This window comes from Ips typographus, linkage group LG9, assembly GCF_016097725.1.
Source record: "Ips typographus isolate SLU linkage group LG9, UJ_Ityp_2.0, whole genome shotgun sequence".
Taxonomy (NCBI): Eukaryota; Metazoa; Arthropoda; class Insecta; order Coleoptera; family Curculionidae; genus Ips; species Ips typographus.
This window is the reverse complement of record NC_138430.1, coordinates 1,916,300-1,933,918: the sequence shown is the minus strand read 5'-3', so window position 1 is coordinate 1,933,918 and position 17,619 is coordinate 1,916,300. Positions and strand designations below refer to the sequence as shown.

At 37.7% G+C, this 17,619-nt stretch overlaps 1 protein-coding gene across 13 annotated transcripts in view; it reads left to right on the top strand.

Annotated features, from left to right (window-relative positions):
• Positions 1-17,619, top strand: part of Piezo (piezo type mechanosensitive ion channel component) — a 127,251-nt gene that overhangs the window by 95,551 nt on the left and 14,081 nt on the right. For 11 of the 13 annotated variants that reach the window (XM_081987342.1, XM_081987350.1, XM_081987347.1 and 8 more), the window contains 3 exons: positions 3,152-3,437; positions 9,212-9,459; positions 15,834-16,018. In XM_081987342.1, coding sequence (XP_081843468.1) covers positions 3,152-3,437; positions 9,212-9,459; positions 15,834-16,018 — 719 coding nt within the window. Of the gene's footprint in view, positions 1-3,151; positions 3,438-9,197; positions 9,460-15,833; positions 16,019-17,619 lie in introns of those variants that run through there. The other 2 variants (XR_014179356.1, XM_081987353.1) reach the window with 2 other exon arrangements.

Genomic DNA, 17,619 nt, shown 5'->3' with positions numbered 1-17,619 from the left:
AGGTTATTAGATAGGAAATTTAGTGAGGATTCCAAAAATGTGTTAAAAACAGTGATTTTCTCACTCCAAGTGGATTTTTCAGGAGATTTTTTCCCTGACTGTCTTTTCAAACTGTGTTTCTGGCAGTTCAAATTTTGACATCGCTTTTCTTCATGACTGTACCAAATTTTGTAATGTTTTTTCAGGTTATTGGATAGGAAATTTAATGACGATTCCAAAAATGTGTTAAAAACAGTAATTTTTTCACTCCAAGTGGATTTTCCAGGAGATTTTATCCCTTGCTGTCATTTCACACTGTGTTTCTGGCGGTTCAAACTTTGACACCACTTTTTTCCCTGACTGTACCAAATTTTGTAGTATTTTTCAGGTTATTGGATAGGAAATTTAATGAGGATTCCAAAAATGGGTTTAAAACAGTCATTTTCTCACTCCAAGTGGGTTTTACAGGGGATTTTGTCTCTGATTGACCTTTCAAACTGTGTTTCTGGCAGTTCAAACTTTGACACCGCTTTTCTTCATGACTGTACCAAAGTTTGTAATGTTTTTTCAGGTTATTAGATAGGAAATTTAGTGAGGATTCCAAAAATGTGTTAAAAACAGTGATTTTCTCACTCCAAGTGGATTTTTCAGGAGATTTTTTCCCTGACTGTCTTTTCAAACTGTGTTTCTGGCAGTTCAAATTTTGACATCGCTTTTCTTCATGACTGTACCAAATTTTGTAATGTTTTTTCAGGTTATTGGATAGGAAATTTAATGACGATTCCAAAAATGTGTTAAAAACAGTAATTTTTTCACTCCAAGTGGATTTTCCAGGAGATTTTATCCCTTGCTGTCATTTCACACTGTGTTTCTGGCGGTTCAAACTTTGACACCACTTTTTTCCCTGACTGTACCAAATTTTGTAGTATTTTTCAGGTTATTGGATAGGAAATTTAATGAGGATTCCAAAAATGGGTTTAAAACAGTCATTTTCTCACTCCAAGTGGGTTTTACAGGGGATTTTGTCTCTGATTGACCTTTCAAACTGTGTTTCTGGCAGTTCAAACTTTGACACCGCTTTTCTTCATGACTGTACCAAAGTTTGTAATGTTTTTTCAGGTTATTAGATAGGAAATTTAGTGAGGATTCCAAAAATGTGTTAAAAACAGTGATTTTCTCACTCCAAGTGGATTTTTCAGGAGATTTTTTCCCTGACTGTCTTTTCAAACTGTGTTTCTGGCAGTTCAAATTTTGACATCGCTTTTCTTCATGACTGTACCAAATTTTGTAATGTTTTTTCAGGTTATTGGATAGGAAATTTAATGACGATTCCAAAAATGTGTTAAAAACAGTAATTTTTTCACTCCAAGTGGATTTTCCAGGAGATTTTATCCCTTGCTGTCATTTCACACTGTGTTTCTGGCGGTTCAAACTTTGACACCACTTTTTTCCCTGACTGTACCAAATTTTGTAGTATTTTTCAGGTTATTGGATAGGAAATTTAATGAGGATTCCAAAAATGGGTTTAAAACAGTCATTTTCTCACTCCAAGTGGGTTTTACAGGGGATTTTGTCTCTGATTGACCTTTCAAACTGTGTTTCTGGCAGTTCAAACTTTGACAGCGATTTTGTTCCTGACTGTACCAAATTTTGTAGTGTTTTTTGAGGTTACTAGATAGAAAATTTAATGAGGATTCCAAAAATGTGCTTAATACAGTAATTCTCTCACTCCAAGTGGACTTTCCAGGGGATTTTGTCCCTGACTGTCTTTTCAAACTGTGTTTCTGGCAGTTCAAATTTTGACACCGCTTTTCTTCATGACTCTACCAAATTTTGTAATGTTTTTTCAGGTTATTGGATAGGAAATTTAATGACGATTCCAAAAATGTGTTAAAAACAGTAATTTTTTCACTCCAAGTGGATTTTCCAGGGGATTTTATCCCTTGCTGTTCTTTCACACTGTGTTTCTGGCGGTTCAGACTTTGACACCACTTTTTTCCCTGACTGTACCAAATTTTGTAATGTTTTTCAGGTTATTGGGCAGGAAATTTAATAACAATTCCAAAAATGTGCTTAAAACAGTCAATTTCTCATTCCAAGTGGGTTTTACAAGGGGTTTTGGTGCTGACTGTCCTTTCAAACTGTGTTTTTGACAGTTCAAACTTTGACACCACTTTTCTCCCTGACTGCACCAAATTTTGTAGTGTTTTTTCAGGTTATTATATAGGAAATTTAATGAGGATTCCAAAAATGTGCTTAAAATAGTCATTTTCTCATTCCAAGTGGGTTTTACAGGGGATTTTGTCCCTGGCTGTCCTTTCAAACTGTGTTTCTGGCAGTTCAAACTTTGACACCGCTTTTCTCCATGGCTCTACCAAATTTTGTAGTGTTTTTTGAGGTTATTGGATACAAAATTTAATGAGGATTCCAAAAATGTGCTTAAAACAGTCATTTTCTCATTTCAAGTGGGTTTTACAGGGAATTTTGTCCCTGGCTGTCCTTTCAAACTTTGACACCGCTTTTCTCCCTGACTGTACCAAATTTTGTAGTGTTTTTTGAAGTTATTGGATAGAAAATTTAATGAGGATTCCAAAAATGTGCTTAAAACAGTCATTTTATCATTCAAGTGGGTTTTACAAGGGGTTTTGGTGCTGACTGTCCTTTCAAACTGTGTTTTTGACAGTTCAAACTTTGACACCACTTTTCTCCCTGACTGTACTAAACTTTGTAGTGCTTTTCAGGTTTTTGTTTGAAAAATGTAATGAAAATTCCAAAAATGTGTCATTTTGTCACTCGAGGTGGGTTTTGACAAGCAAGCTATCAAACTGGTGCTCAAAAGTTTTAAAAATCAAGGTTTAGAAAAGTTTTCTTGCAGTATTCATTGCAAAACGTGTTTCTGAGATTTATGACAGTTATTTTGACAGTGGACAGGTGACTGCCTAGCTAAATTATCTTCCAAAAACCACGTGACATCTGTCCGTAGTGTCAAAAGAGAGAGATTCTGACAAAGAATCATTACCCATAAATTGACTGGTAAAATTGGTAAATTTTCCTGTCACACTGAATTTTACTGTTCCAATTCTACTTTACCTTACCGGTCACGGTGAATTTACGCCCATCACTACCATAAAGTAACCCTCCGCCTGTTTGGTGACTACTGTTTTAATTTCAGGGAGTTCAAAACCGTTATTCCACCTCAAGTGTACTACATGGTCAAATGTATTTATTTCTTACTGTCTGCATTCCAAATCCGTTGCGGATACCCGTCCAGAATATTGGGAAACTGTTTGTGTAAAGGCTACAGTATGGTCAACATGTTTCTGTTTAAAGGTTTTATGTACGTTCCGTTCTTGTTCGAATTAAGATCAGTAATGGATTGGATGTGGACCGAAACTTCAATGGGCGTTTTCGATTGGCTTAAAATGGAAGATATTTTCTCCCACATATTTACTTTAAAGGTAAGTTGTTTATGCCCGTTTGCACATAAATATCATTTGGTAATACTCTACTTTACTAGGGTTTCCCTAATTTTTACATATTGCCCTAACATAACATTTGTTTGCACCTTATACTAGGTGTCCAAGAGTACCCTGGACATAGGAGATTAACATGGGAAAACGGTTTTAATTTTTTTGCGCCTGTACGTTTTATTTAATGGAAAAAGGCTTTAGATAAAAGTTGTAGAGCACATTTTCGGCTATCAACTCGTAATTTTTTCAATACCGTAGATTTGACCATTAAGACGAAAAACGAATCTAAAATTCGGAAATTTTAAATCTCGCCCCAAGCGGTCGTTAAGGAAAGTTTATATCCGGCCGTGCTACCAACCTTTCAAAATCATAACAAATCGCTGTCAGTCATTCTGTAATCATAACATTCAAAACAAGTTTATTTAGTAATAATTTTGAGTTACTACCCACATAATGCGAAGAAAATACAAATAAATCGTGATAAAAACACTTTATCAGTAGCCATTTTGTAGTGTCTTTTAGGTTATTGGATAATAAATTTAATGAGGATACCAAAAATGTGCTTAAAGCAGTCATTTTCTAACTCCAAGTGGGTTTTACAGGCGATTCTGTCTCTGACTGTCCTTTCAAACTGTGTTTATGTCAGTTCAAACTGTGACACCGCTTTTCTCGCTGACTGTACTAAATTTGGTTATGTTTTTTCAGGTTATTGGATAGAAAATTTAATGAGGATTCCAAAATTGTGCTTAAAGCAGTAATTTTCTAACTCCAAGTGGGTTTTACAGGCGATTCTGTCCCTGACTGTCCTTTCAAACTGTGTTTGTGGCAGTTCAAACTTTCTATCACCGTGTTTCTCACTGACTACCAAATTTTTTAGTGCTTTTTTAGTTTATTGGATAGGAAATTTAATGAGAATTTCAAAATTGTGCTTAAAGCAGTAATTTTCTAACTCCAAGTGGGTTTTACAGGCGATTCTATCCCTGGCTGTCCTTTCAAACTGTGTTTATGTCAGTTCAAACTTTGAGACCGCTTTTCTTCCTGACTGTACCAAATTTTGTAGTGTCTTTTAGGTTATTGGATAGGAAATTTAATGAGAATTCCAAAATTGTGCTTGAAGCAGTCATTTTCTAACTCCAAGTGGGTTTTACAGAGGATTTTGTCCCTGACTGTCAAAATGTGCTCCTCCAAAAATTATATGATATCTCATTATGTGACTAATGTGTGAAAACTGTCAAAATTTACTAGAATTTGAAGAGTTACAGTTTAACACAGTTTTCGAAACAAGACGTGTTTCTGAGATTTTTGATAGTTATTTTGACAATTGTTAGTAAATTACAAATTGTTTATTATATGTAATAATATCTTCAGATTATAAAAAATAAAAAATGTCAGAGGATTCTACAAGAGTTCTAAACCTTAGAAAATGGTTTAAAATGGGCAGACGCCTTTAAACTATATTGAGATCCTCCTAAAAGTTGTCAAAGGACTCTACGAGAGTCCTAAACCTTAGAAAAATTGTTTAAAATGGACAGAAGCCTCTAAATACTATCAAAAAACCATTTTCCCATGTTAATGGTGGTATTTATTTCAACCCTACCTAGTAAGGGAACTTAAGCTCGCTGGCAACATTGCATCTTTAGGTATAGATCTAGGAATATTTAAATTGTCTGGTGACATTACTAGATTTGTCGAAATATCAATGACATTGACCGAAGGCACGTTAGAAGTTGATTTATGGGACTAACGAGTTGGTTTTACTATAAAAAAATAATAAACACAAACAAAGCAACACAATCCAAACCGACCATAGGAAAACCGTGTAACGAACAGAGAAACGTAGATAATTGCATGCGCGGGACAAAGACAGAAAACGAAAAAAATATCAAGTAGACCATCATATTTTCAGCGCGCTGTTGCCAAACGCCATCAAGTATCCAATACCGTCGAAAAAATTCATTTTTTTTAGGATTATTCCTAATTTATTTCCATTTATTTGGATAATCTATATTCGGTCAGCGAGCTGGTATTTTACGGTACGATTTGAATGAAATTACTTATTTTTCATTTAGCAGTCAAATTGCTATTAGTGTTACGAGACCTCCCTATTGTAGTAATATTTCGTCTGTCATCTGCGATTAAAATCTAACCTCAAATCTCAATTTAAAATGAAATGTCAAAAACAGCTGTTTGAAACTTTTTGAAGGCCATTAAAGCACGCTTTCTTATAAATTTGGCAGGCGTTTTATGGGAAATCAACTGAAAGTCTTTAGAAAATCGCCAAATTTAAGCTAAAACTCTATTAAAACGGAATCCGAAAGGTCACATGACTGTATAAATGGCAAAATACTGATTACAGAGGGTCACGTGACCGTTTTCCAGTTTGAACTGAGATTTTTAAAATAGCGTGCCTCCTTTTATGATGCAAATGGTCACGTGACGATTTTCAATAATCAAGTTTAATTTTTAGCTCACGTGACTTCTAAACGTCAGCGTTCTAACGGAATTTTTAGTGTCACGTGACAGTTTTAACCGTTTAAATGTTCTTTAAAGGATCACGTGATCCTTTAATTATTAATTGTCAATTCAAAACCTTTTCACGTCAAACCGGAATCCTAAAGCAGGTCACGTGACGCTTTTTACAGTTTATAAAGACGCACGACAATTTTTGATAATTTAATTTATTTTTAAAGGTCACGTGACTCTTTTGTAATTACAAAACGGTATCCTGAAGGTCACGTGTGACTGTAAATGATAAAATACTGTTTACAGAGGGTCACGTGATCATTTTCCAGTTTGAACTGAGATTTTTAAAATAACGTGTCTCCTTTTATGGTGCAAATGGTCACGTGACTGTAAATGGCAAAATTCCGTTAAAAGGATCACGTGACCGTTTTTCAGTTTGAACTGATTTTTTTTTTAATTACAGGACTCCGTTTAATGTGCAAATAGTCACGTGACGATTTTCAGTTTTTAGTTTACGTGACTTTTTATTTAATGTCAAAACGGAATCCGAAAGGTCCCGTGACTGTTTAAATGGCAAAATACTGTTTACAGAGGGTCACGTGACTGTCTTCCAGTTTGAACTGAGATTCTTAAAATAACGTGACTCCTTTTAATGTGCAAATGGTCACGTGACTGTAAATGGCAAAATTCTGTTTGAAGGGTCACGTGACGGTTTTCCAATTTGAACTGAGATTTTTAAATTAACGTGATTTCCTTTAATGTGCCAATGGTCACGTGACTGTAAACGGCAAAATTCCGTTTAAAGGATCACGTGACCGTTTTTCAGTTTGAACTGATTTTTTTTTTAATTACAGGACTCCTTTTAATGTGCAAATGGTCACGTGACGATTTTCATTAATCAAGTTTAATTTTTAGCTCACGTGACTTCTAACGGAATTTTTTAATGTCACGTGACAGTTTTAACTGTTAAAATGTTCTTTAAAGGATCACGTGATACTTTAATTATTAATTTTCAATTCAAAACCTTCAAAAGATTACGTGACTATTTTATATGTCAAAGATATTATTTGAAGAGTCTCACGTGACGCTTTTTACAGTTTATAAAGTCGCATGACAATTTTTGATAATCAAATTTATTTTTAAAGGTCACGTGACTCTTTTGTAATGACAAAACGGTATCCTGAAGGTCACGTGTGCCTGTAAATGATAAAATACTGTTTAAAGGGTCACGTGACCGTTTTTCAGTTTGAATTGAGATTTTTAAAATAGCGACTCCTTTTAATGTGCAAATGGTCACGTGACTGTAAATGGCTAAATTCTGTTTAGAAGATCACGTGACCGTTTTTCAGTTTGAACTGATTTTTTTTTTCAAATGGTCACGTGACGATTTTCATTTTTTTAGTTTACGTGACTTTTTATTTAATGTCAAAACGGAATCCGTAAGGTCACGTGACCGTTTAAATGGCAAAATACTGTTTACAGAGGGCCACGTGACTGTTTTCCAGTTTGTACTGAGATTTTTAAAATAACGTGACTCCTTTTAATGTGCAAATGGTCACGTGATTGTAAATAGCACAATTCTGTTTAAAGGATCACGTGACCGTATTTCAGTTTATGACTCCTTTGTGCAAATGGTCACGTGACGATTTTCAATAATCAATTTCAACATTTAGGTCACGCGACTCTTCTAACGTCAAAACGAATCCTGAAGGTCACGTGACTTTTTTAAGATTAAAAATGGAATTTATAATGTCGCGTGACAGTTTTAACTGTCAAAATGGTTTTTAAAGCATCACGTGATTGTTTTTCAGTTTAAACTGTTTTTTTTTTAATTACAGGACTCCTTTTAATGTGCAAATGGTCACGTGACGATTTTCAATAATCAAGTTTCAGTCAAAACGTTTTGACGTCTTACAGGGATCCTAAAGGTCACGTGACTGTTTTAGATGTCTAAAATATATTTTTAAAGGTCACGTGACTCTTTCTACGGTTCGTAAAGGCGCATGACAATTTTTAATAATCAAATTTATTTTTAAAGGTCACGTGACTCTTTTTTAACGTTCCTTAAGGTCACGTGACTGTCTTGACTATTTAAAGGGCATGTGACCGTTTTTCAGTTTATACTGGGATTTTTTTTTAAATTACTTGGCTCCTCTGTTCAAATGGTCACGCGACGATTTTCAATAATCAAATTTAGTTTTTAGTTCACGTGACTCTTTTAACGTCAAAACGAACCGTGAAGGTCACGTGACTTTTTTTAATATTAAAAATGGAATTCATAATGTCACATGACAGTTTTAAATGTCAAAATGCTATTTAAAGGATCACGTGATCGTTTTTTAGTTTCAATTTATATTTTTAAAGACACACGTTACTCTCTTTATAGCGCAGATTGGCCATTTTCAATTCAAAACGTTTTCATGTCAAACCGAAATCCTAAAGCAGATCACGTGACTGTTTTAGATGTCAAAAATATTATTTGAAGAGTCACACGTGACTCTTTTTACAGTTCGTAAAGTCTCATGACCATTTTGAATAATCAAATTTATTTTTAAAGGTCACGTGACTCTGTTGTAATGCCAAAACGGTGTCCTGTAGACCACGTGACTGAAAATGACAAAATATTATTTGAACGGTCACGTGACTGTTTTCAATAATTCAATTTAATTTTAAAGATCACGTGGCCGTTTTTTTTTAGTTTTTAAACTTTCAATCACGTGACGCATTTTAAGGTACAAATGGTCACGTGACCGTTCTAAGATTAAAAATGGAATTCGTAATGTATTAAGTATAAAATACGCTCCATGAATTACGTCACAATGACGTAATTTGGCAAAACCATAATTTGACTGATTGTCAAATTACATCATTGTGACGTCAAAAAAGCTCTGCTGGATTCATGGAGCGTGAAAACGACGGAAAATCGCGAAATTGTCCAGTTCGTCGAAATAGTTAGACGTTTCACGCACTTTCTTTGGAAAACCAAAGATTTTCGCGAAACGCATCTATTATACCTGAAAAATAGTAAAATCCTAATTATTTTACTGCTAATTTGAGAAATAAACAACCATTTTTGTCACTCTGCTGCCAGTTAATTCTAGGGAACTGTTAGGGGCTCAGAAACGACCACCTAAAACTGTAACAGAGTTAGTTAGGGATCAGAATTCAGATGGCGCAACAGAAACAGGGTTCTACCTAACGTTGTTCTTAACCTAAGACGTAGAGATCCCTAAAACCGGCTTGTGCAAACGGGCATTTTAATGATTTTTGCACTGGAAACTCTAGCAAACCAAATTTAGTGCCAACGAAATATGGAGGAAGAGTATCCGCAACCCAGAGGGACGAAAAAAGGTTACCTAGTCAAATACCTAATGGGAGGTGGGCTTCTAGTGGGCATAATCGGAATCATTTGGTTCCCCCTTGTGTTCTTCTCATTGGGTAAGGCGGTGGGCGAAAGCAATCCTCCTTATGACATCACTTTGGAATTGAGGATTGGACCTTACGATCCAGTTTACCAAATGTCAGCACAGAGCAATGCGATGTTCCAGTAAGTTCAATTTTAAGGATTTATTATTATTAGAGATACATTCTACAGGGTGAATAAACGGCCAAACCTATACCATGCTTAGAGTATTGGATTTTAAGCAGAAAGTTGTAATAAAGATGTGTCTGAAAATGCGTTGATACCGAGATACAGGGTGATCAAGTTTCAGATTTTTTAAAGGTTTCATTATCAATCAATCAAATCAAATCAATAAAAAAAGTAGCTTTATGGTCGGAAACTTAAAGTCATTGACAAAGCCCTGAAAACACATACAAAAAAAGAACATACATAATTATTACACTACACATACAATAGGAATCACACACAATTACACCTTACAATATTAAAATAAAAACAAAACAAAAAGGCAGTTACCCTGTATAAGAGAGGAGAAAGAGGATAAAAAACACAAACAGTGCTGCTTGGTCAATTTATGGCAGAACAAGGTGCCTTAAGAACTGGAGTAGATATCGTTCAGAGAATAGTACGCCCTGTCAAGCAAAAACCTCTCAGCCTCACGCCTAAATCCACGAGCAGATGGCTGGCCTCTCACGTGGAGAGGAAGGTGATTGAAAAGTCTCTTGCCACCGTAAATAAGCGACGACTTAATCTTCTCCGTGTGAGGAATGGGAAGCCTCAAAACGAATCTACTGCGAGTCACCGAGCCGGAGCCCTCGGAAGACTAAGATGAAAATGCAGCACAAGGTGAGGATACCATGTTCAATGAAGAGGGGTCTGTATCCAACACGACACAAGCACCTCAATGCTCGCTTCTGCAGGAGAAACACGGAATTGAAGCGGCTTCGAGAACAAACTCCCCAGAAAGCTATGCCGTAGCGGAGATGGCAGTCAATCAGTGCATAGTATGCACTTCTAGCTACATGGTAATCCAGATTGCCAGAGAGTTCCCTCAATGCATTGCAACCCGACGCCAGTCTAGAGCACAGACCGTCCACATGCTCAGCGAATCGAAGCGAGTCGTCAATAATAAGACCAAGAAACTTGTTCATCCCGAGTGAGCCATCCCTCAACAAAATTCTCCTGCAATGAGCATCCAAAATGTAGGTCTTACTGATATTTAATGACAGTAAGTTGGAATTGCACCAATGTTTGATTATGGAGAGGTCCCCATCAATGCAGTCAATGAATCGGCGCTCTTGCCGCTCCAAAGAATGGTCGCGTCATCAGCGAAAACAGTGAATTGTCCGTTAATAGGGAGCGAAACAATATCATTGACAGTATATCAAGAACAGCAAAGGTCCAAGAACAGAGCCCTCAGGGACACCCGAAGTCAACATTAACTCTCCAGAACCATGGTCCCCGATGAAGACCTCCTGGCTACGGCCGGACAAGAAAGAGCGCGGAAGCCATAAGCTTCAAGCTTCCAAAGCAAGATCTGGTGATCTACGCAGTCGAACGCCTTCGACAAGTCGCAAAATTATTACATAACTTTATTCAACCGTGTTCTTTATTTGCAAAAGTGTCTAGGAGTGCATGAAATTTCCCATAAGAGCTGCATAAGATATGAAAAAGTTGCAATTACATTTTTACACTGTAATTGTGGAGATCCTAAAGGGTAGGGTATGTAGAACAACTAATCTTGCTATGTCAAGAATGAATAAAGTTATGTAACAAAAAACAAAACTTTATCACCCTGTATCTCGGTACATACTTATTACCGAAACAATAGGAGGGTTACAGAGCTTGGTTGATCAAGTAATGAAGAGCAGTGAGGAAGGAGGACTTACCTTAAATATCAAAAAGACCAAATTCATGATCATTACAAAGTCAGCTCAACAACAGGAAAACCTATGGATCAACGGAGAACCAATAGAGAAAGTTAGCAAATACAAATACTTAGGAACAACGGTTAATGAAGAGAGTACACCGAAGAAATTCAGTAGAGATCTTAATCTACACCTTAGAGTCAGAATATTGAGATGCTATGTTTTCTCGGTGTTGCTGTACGGGATGGAATCCTGGACGTTAAAGAAAGAGATAAGCGACCGACTGGAAGCATTCGAGATGTGGTCATATAGAAGGATCTTGAGAATAAGTTGGGTGGACATGGTAACAAACGAGGAGGTACTGGGAAGAATGAGAAAAGAAAAGGAAATATTAAACACAATTAAAATAAGGAAGCTGCAATATCTGGGCCATGTGATGAGGGGAGATAAATATGTATTGTTGCAGAACATTATGCAGGGAAAGATACAGGGGAAAAGAAGCAGAGGAAGAAGACGTATCTCTTGGTTGAATAACCTGAGAGGATGGTATAACTGTAGTTCCACTGAGTTGTTTAGAGCTGCAGCATCGAAAGTGAGGATAGCCATGATGATTGCCAACCTTCTGAGAGGAGATGGCACTTAAAGAAGAAGAATCTCGGTAATAACGCATTTTCGCACACAACTTTCTGCTTAAAATTCAATTCTCCAGGCATGGTATTGGCGTTTCAAGTTAAGATCGCAGCGTCAATTGAACTAAAATCGGGCAACACGTTCCTAACCTAACATTATAAATAAAATGACACTGTCACTTCATATTTATGAAACCACTGCCGGATTCTTAACCAAATTCAATGTAAACAAACGAAGAAATGACAGCTGGAATGCCCGAAACTGTTTTCAAAACTGATCACCAGAGGGAGTATCTCTTATATTGAAACGCCAATAGGTTTGGTCGTTTAACCCTGACTCATCCTGTATATGTTTGTTGAGACGAGTTACTCATTTCTTTGTTGCTAGTTGGGTTTACTGTCTCGCCACACAAAAAAGGTTTGTAGGAAAAATGTGGAATTATAAACCAACAATTTGATTTACTAAAAATGGATATAACACTGATAAACTTTGAATTAAGCCATATTCGCAGATTTAATAATAATCTTTATTTTCAAGTAATGTAATGACGGTTTGTATCTATCATTCAAATGCCATAGTAAGTTCAACATTATCTGTTACATAATCTGAATGCTTTTTGGGACAAGCCCCATATTAGTTTAGACCTTACAGGGTGTCCAGCGACAGTGAGTGACACTTGAAATTGTTTGCACAAGCTTCCACTTTAACTGTCTCAAAACATCCTGTATGGTTCTATGGGTCAAAGGAGTTGCACCGCACATAACGTAAAACTGCGTTTCAATGCATATAAATTCGAAAGCTTAGTCTGAAATGTCGGAATAGTAGTAAATTACCCAAAAAACAAGGTTTCCCATATTGAACACTCTACTACTTTGTCTAAATTTGTTTGAATGTCCTCTGTTGGGAAATTTTGTAGCGTAAACTCGTGAGGCCAATAAACAATTTTCCATTCAGAAGATCATATCTATCCTTTATTCCTTCTGCATCTGTAGAGTGGGGAGGGTGAGTGTAGACCCACAGCACTTAGGCCACATGTGACCCATTGTACATCCTCTCGAGTTGTCCACCTAGGTCACCGTCCATCCTGTTTTTCCTAGGAAGGTGGACAGGTCACTGGGGGACATCTCTTTTATGTCGGCAGGTGTAGGCCAAGACTCACCGAACGCACACTCTCTTATTGACGATAACTCGCATAAGACATGCCCGACAGTTTCATCTTCCTGTTCACACATCCTGCATAGAGGTGTGTCCACTAGCCCCATAGTATGGAGGTGTTTCCTTAGTTGACAGTTGCCAGTCAGAAATCCTACTGTTAAACGCCAAAATTGTCAAATATTTCTTCGGCGCCAGCTTCTCAGGGTCACCCAGGGTAATCCTGGCAAGTTCTGCAATTGTCGAGGTCATCAGGCGGTAGGTGTCACTGGGTCCTGAAATGTTAAGTCCAGCCGCTTCCCTGGCTAAAGAGTCAACAATGCGAGTACCTTTGCTCCTATCGTGCCCTTTAAAACCCATCTCAGGATAATATGGTTATCTACCGAGGCGTTAGCTAAATCTTGGTGGCACTCTAGTTATTAGTCTACCGTCCGTGCCAGAAATACCTTTTCTGGTTAAGTTCTTTCATGGCAATTGAGATACCAGCCAGTTCCGTTTGAACCACGCTGGTATTTTTTCCCATACCCCACTTAATCCTTAGGCTTAGTGACCTAAAGTAAACTTCACATCCTGAGCCTTCTTTAGTTTTTGAGTCGTCTCTGTAAATACGCATTTGCAGCATCTGACTCTGAGTTCTGTTTTATTTGTATTTTGAAGGGTTTGTTAAACACAAATCTGCGTTCGATTGCATCACTGGCTGCCTGCAGCAGAGGCAGCGCAGTGAGTACTGATTCTTTCTTCCATTGTATAACGTCCTTCTTCATGAAAACGCTCGAAAGGATGATAGACAGGTACCTAACAGAGGAAGTCCTATAGTCCATAGTAACCAGCACGCATACAGGAAAGAAAGGTTGACAAATACGACTCTCCATGATCCGGTGCAAAAAGCTTAACAAGGATTACTAGGAGGTCACATTGATCCTCTTCTTTGATGTGGAGGGGGCATTTGATAAGAACAAGCAAAATCTGCAACGCTCTCAAATCACCTGTCAGTTATAAACTGGTTCCGGAGTGCGATAGCAAGCCGCACCGCCAATGCCTGCCTGGGGGGAGAACGAGGTATGGGGGGGCTGTCCACAGGGCAGTTGCCTTTTCCCCCGCCTGTGGTGTGTGGTTATAGACGAGCTCCTGGGGCGGCTAGGAGAGGGCTTCTACGCGGACGACGGCCTAGTTCTCGTCAAAAGGAAAATTCCTGGGCGTTGTCTGCGAGAGAATGCAGATGGCTTGTAAGATAATAGAAAGATGGTGCACCGATACCGGATTATCAGTTAATCCTAGCAAAACGGAGATCATGCTCTTTACAAAGAGAAGGCAAGTTAAGGATTATAGCCCGCCAGTCTTGTACGGCAAACCTCTTACACTTGTGGGAGAGGTTAAATACTTGGGCGTAGCCTTAGACAGTAAACTCACGTGGAAACCTCACGTGGATAAAGTCATACAAAAGGCCACTGTCACTATGGTGACAAAAACTGGGGCCTAAAACCACACGTTATGAGGTTTGCAAAGACTAGCCTGTCTGGCAATAACCGGCGCAATAAGGACGACACGGAGTCTCGCATTAAACGTTCTTCTGGGCCTTCCTGAGTTACCTCTGTGGATACGCCGGCAGGGCGCTGCAGAGGATAGAATGCGGCTCTACAAGGTGTGACAACCACCTGCGTCAAGGACATACAAGTATAGCGGCCACCATGCATTCGGGATATTCCAATCCTGGAGGCAAAGGTGGTCTCACCTGACGTAAGACTTCGAAAGGAGTTTAAGGTAGAAACAACCAGGGACAGTTGGGATAGTAGGTCAGTGGCTTCTCAAGAAGGATGGTCCGGGGCGGGAGTGTCCCGACAAGACACCAACAAGGGGACCAGCATCTTTCAGGCGGAATTGTTTGCAATCCTCGAGGTCGCCACAAGCAAGGAGGTTACAGAAGGACGAGAAGGAGTGATCGAGATCTACTCCAACAGTCAGGCTGTCCTAAAGGCACTTTGTGCACCAAGGATGGGGGCAACAGACTGATTCAGGAATGCTGGGATGCCCTGAACAAAGTGAAACCTAGTGTGGATTCCGGCACAAAGGATTATTTGCCAAACCTCACATAGGATTAAGCAACAGACAGGTAGCAAGCGCACTAAGCGACTAGGCGCTTGAAGGTACCACAAAGACGTGGAGAAAGGCGGAAGGGTGCAGACAAGCCAAAGAATTGATTGGAACCCCAAGCGACGCCAAAGTCCAAATGGTTGATGTCAAGGAGTCGCTGGGCTTTAAAAACACTGGTTGCGGTTCTGATAGGCCACTGTGGCCTAAACAGACATTTGCATCTACTAGGAATTGGTGATAGCCCTGTTTGTTCACATTGTGGAACGGCGGAGGAAACATCATATCACCTATTAGGAGAGTAGAGTTTCTTGGGGCCTCCACACTCTCCTGCAGGGAACTTCTTGTCTTCCTTGGAGTGAGGACAGATCATTGCCTTCGTCACGGAGAGGAGACGTCTGGGTCCATCCATCCTATAATGTTTAAATTTATGGTAATTTAATGTAATTTTTGGGGAATATTTTAGTTTAAAATAATTTATTACAAACTAGTATACTTTACTTTACTTAGATGAATTAAAACCGCAAAACAAAATAACCAAACCGAAACTACCGCAACATACTAAAAGTGTGATACGGTTAAGGGACCTAACTAGCTACCTAGAATAGTCCTAGAATTCTGCTCAATTCTGACTATTAGTTGAGGTAGTAAAGAGCATCTTTTCCACAATAATCATCTTCATCAACTTGTGAGTTGCAAATAGTACGAAATTCCATTTTTCCATCAAACTAGCAACAAAGAAAAGATTTATGATTAGTTGACTAAACGAAATTTTTGCAGATTCACCGAAAACGACTATCAAGTTTTACTTTTCCAATTCAAAGACAATAAAAGGGCCGAACAAATATTTTCAAACAACTACGATCCTGGCGATATAGCAGCGGCTACTTTCAGTCAGGACTCGGCCAAAGTGTGGAGCATATCTCCGCCTGACAGACAGAAGATGATCGAAGAAGTTAATTCGAGTAAGTGTCATCTAGTTTGATAAAACGAGTGCGGAAAGTGGTACTTTTCCGCACGAGACTGCAGTTAAAGGGCGAGAAAGACGCGTTAGGTACAACATTGCGAGTAACAATTTTCATTGAAATGACCGAATATACTGGGTGGTCCAAATTGATTGTAGGATACTTGAAGGGTAGAAAGTACATAAAAAATCAACGTCAAAGTGTCATTTATGGTTGAAAAGCGCCCCCTTTTGGAGCTAGCAGACCCTAAGTATGTGAAATGGAACTCATATGAAATTTGGCATGTTAGTTATTATTATTTCATTTTCCTGAAAAATGCTTCCTTAAGAAGCTTAAAAAATGTCTTTGCAGCCAATTTTCATAGATTCCAGACAAATTCAAAGACTTTAGTTTTGAAATTTGACTTGTAGACATGAAAAACTACTTTCTCTAGAATTTTTTACTACAAATTGACACATTTAAACCTTGAGAATTGACTTGGACTCTGAATCAATGAAAAGTGACATCAGAATAGGCTTATAATTTGCATTTGAAGTCAGATTTTATAACTTGAGACAAATTTTAATATTTTAGTCTTAGTAACTTTTCAAGTTTTTTTACTTTGTTTTGCCTATTTTAATGCTTTAAGACTGCTTTCAGCTTGGAAAATCATTTTTTTAATTTTCTATAAGCTTAAAAATGCCATTTCAAGCTTTGTCCCTATTAAACTGACTTCTAGACACTTCAGTGTTAAAAATTCGAGCATTTCTTAAAAATTTAGACTGTTTTTAGTGCTTTAAGCCTGAAAAATCGAGTTTGAACACCATCTTTACAAAGTTTTTGACTTAACAGTCCTGAAAGCCAGTTTGTACACTGTCCATATCCTTGAAAATGCCATTTCAAGCTTTGTCCCTATTAAACTGACTTCTAGACACCTCAGTGTTAAAAATTCGAGCATTTCTTAAAAATTTAGACTGTTTTTAGTGCTTTAAGCCTGTTTTCAGCCTGAAAAATCGAGTTTCAAGACCATCTTTACAAAGTTTTTGACTTAACAGTCCTGAAAGCCAGTTCGTTCACTGTCCATATCCTTGAAAATGCCATTTCAAGCTTTCTCACTATTAAACTGACTTCTAAACACTTCAGTGTTAAAAATTCGAGCATTTCTTGAAAATTTAGATTGTTTTTAGTGCTTTAAGCCTGAAAAATCGAGTTTCAAGACCATCTTTACAAAGTTTTTGACTTATCATTCTTGAAAGCCAGTTTGTACACTGTCCATATCCTTGAAAATGCCATTTCAAGCTTTCTCACTATTAAACTGACTTCTAGACACTTCAGTGTTAAAAATTCGAGCATTTCTTGAAAATTTTGACTGTTTTTAGTGCTTTAAGCCTGTTTTCAGCCTGAAAAATCGAGTTTCCAGACCATCTTTACAAAGTTTTTGACTTAATAGTCCTGAAAGCCAGTTTGTACACTGTCCACATCCTTGAAAATGCCATTTCAAGCTTTCTCACTATTAAACTGACTTCTAGACCCCTCAGTGTTAAAAATTCGAGCATTTCTTGATAATTTAGATTGTTTTTAGTGCTTTAAGCCTGAAAAATCGAGTTTCAAGACCATCTTTA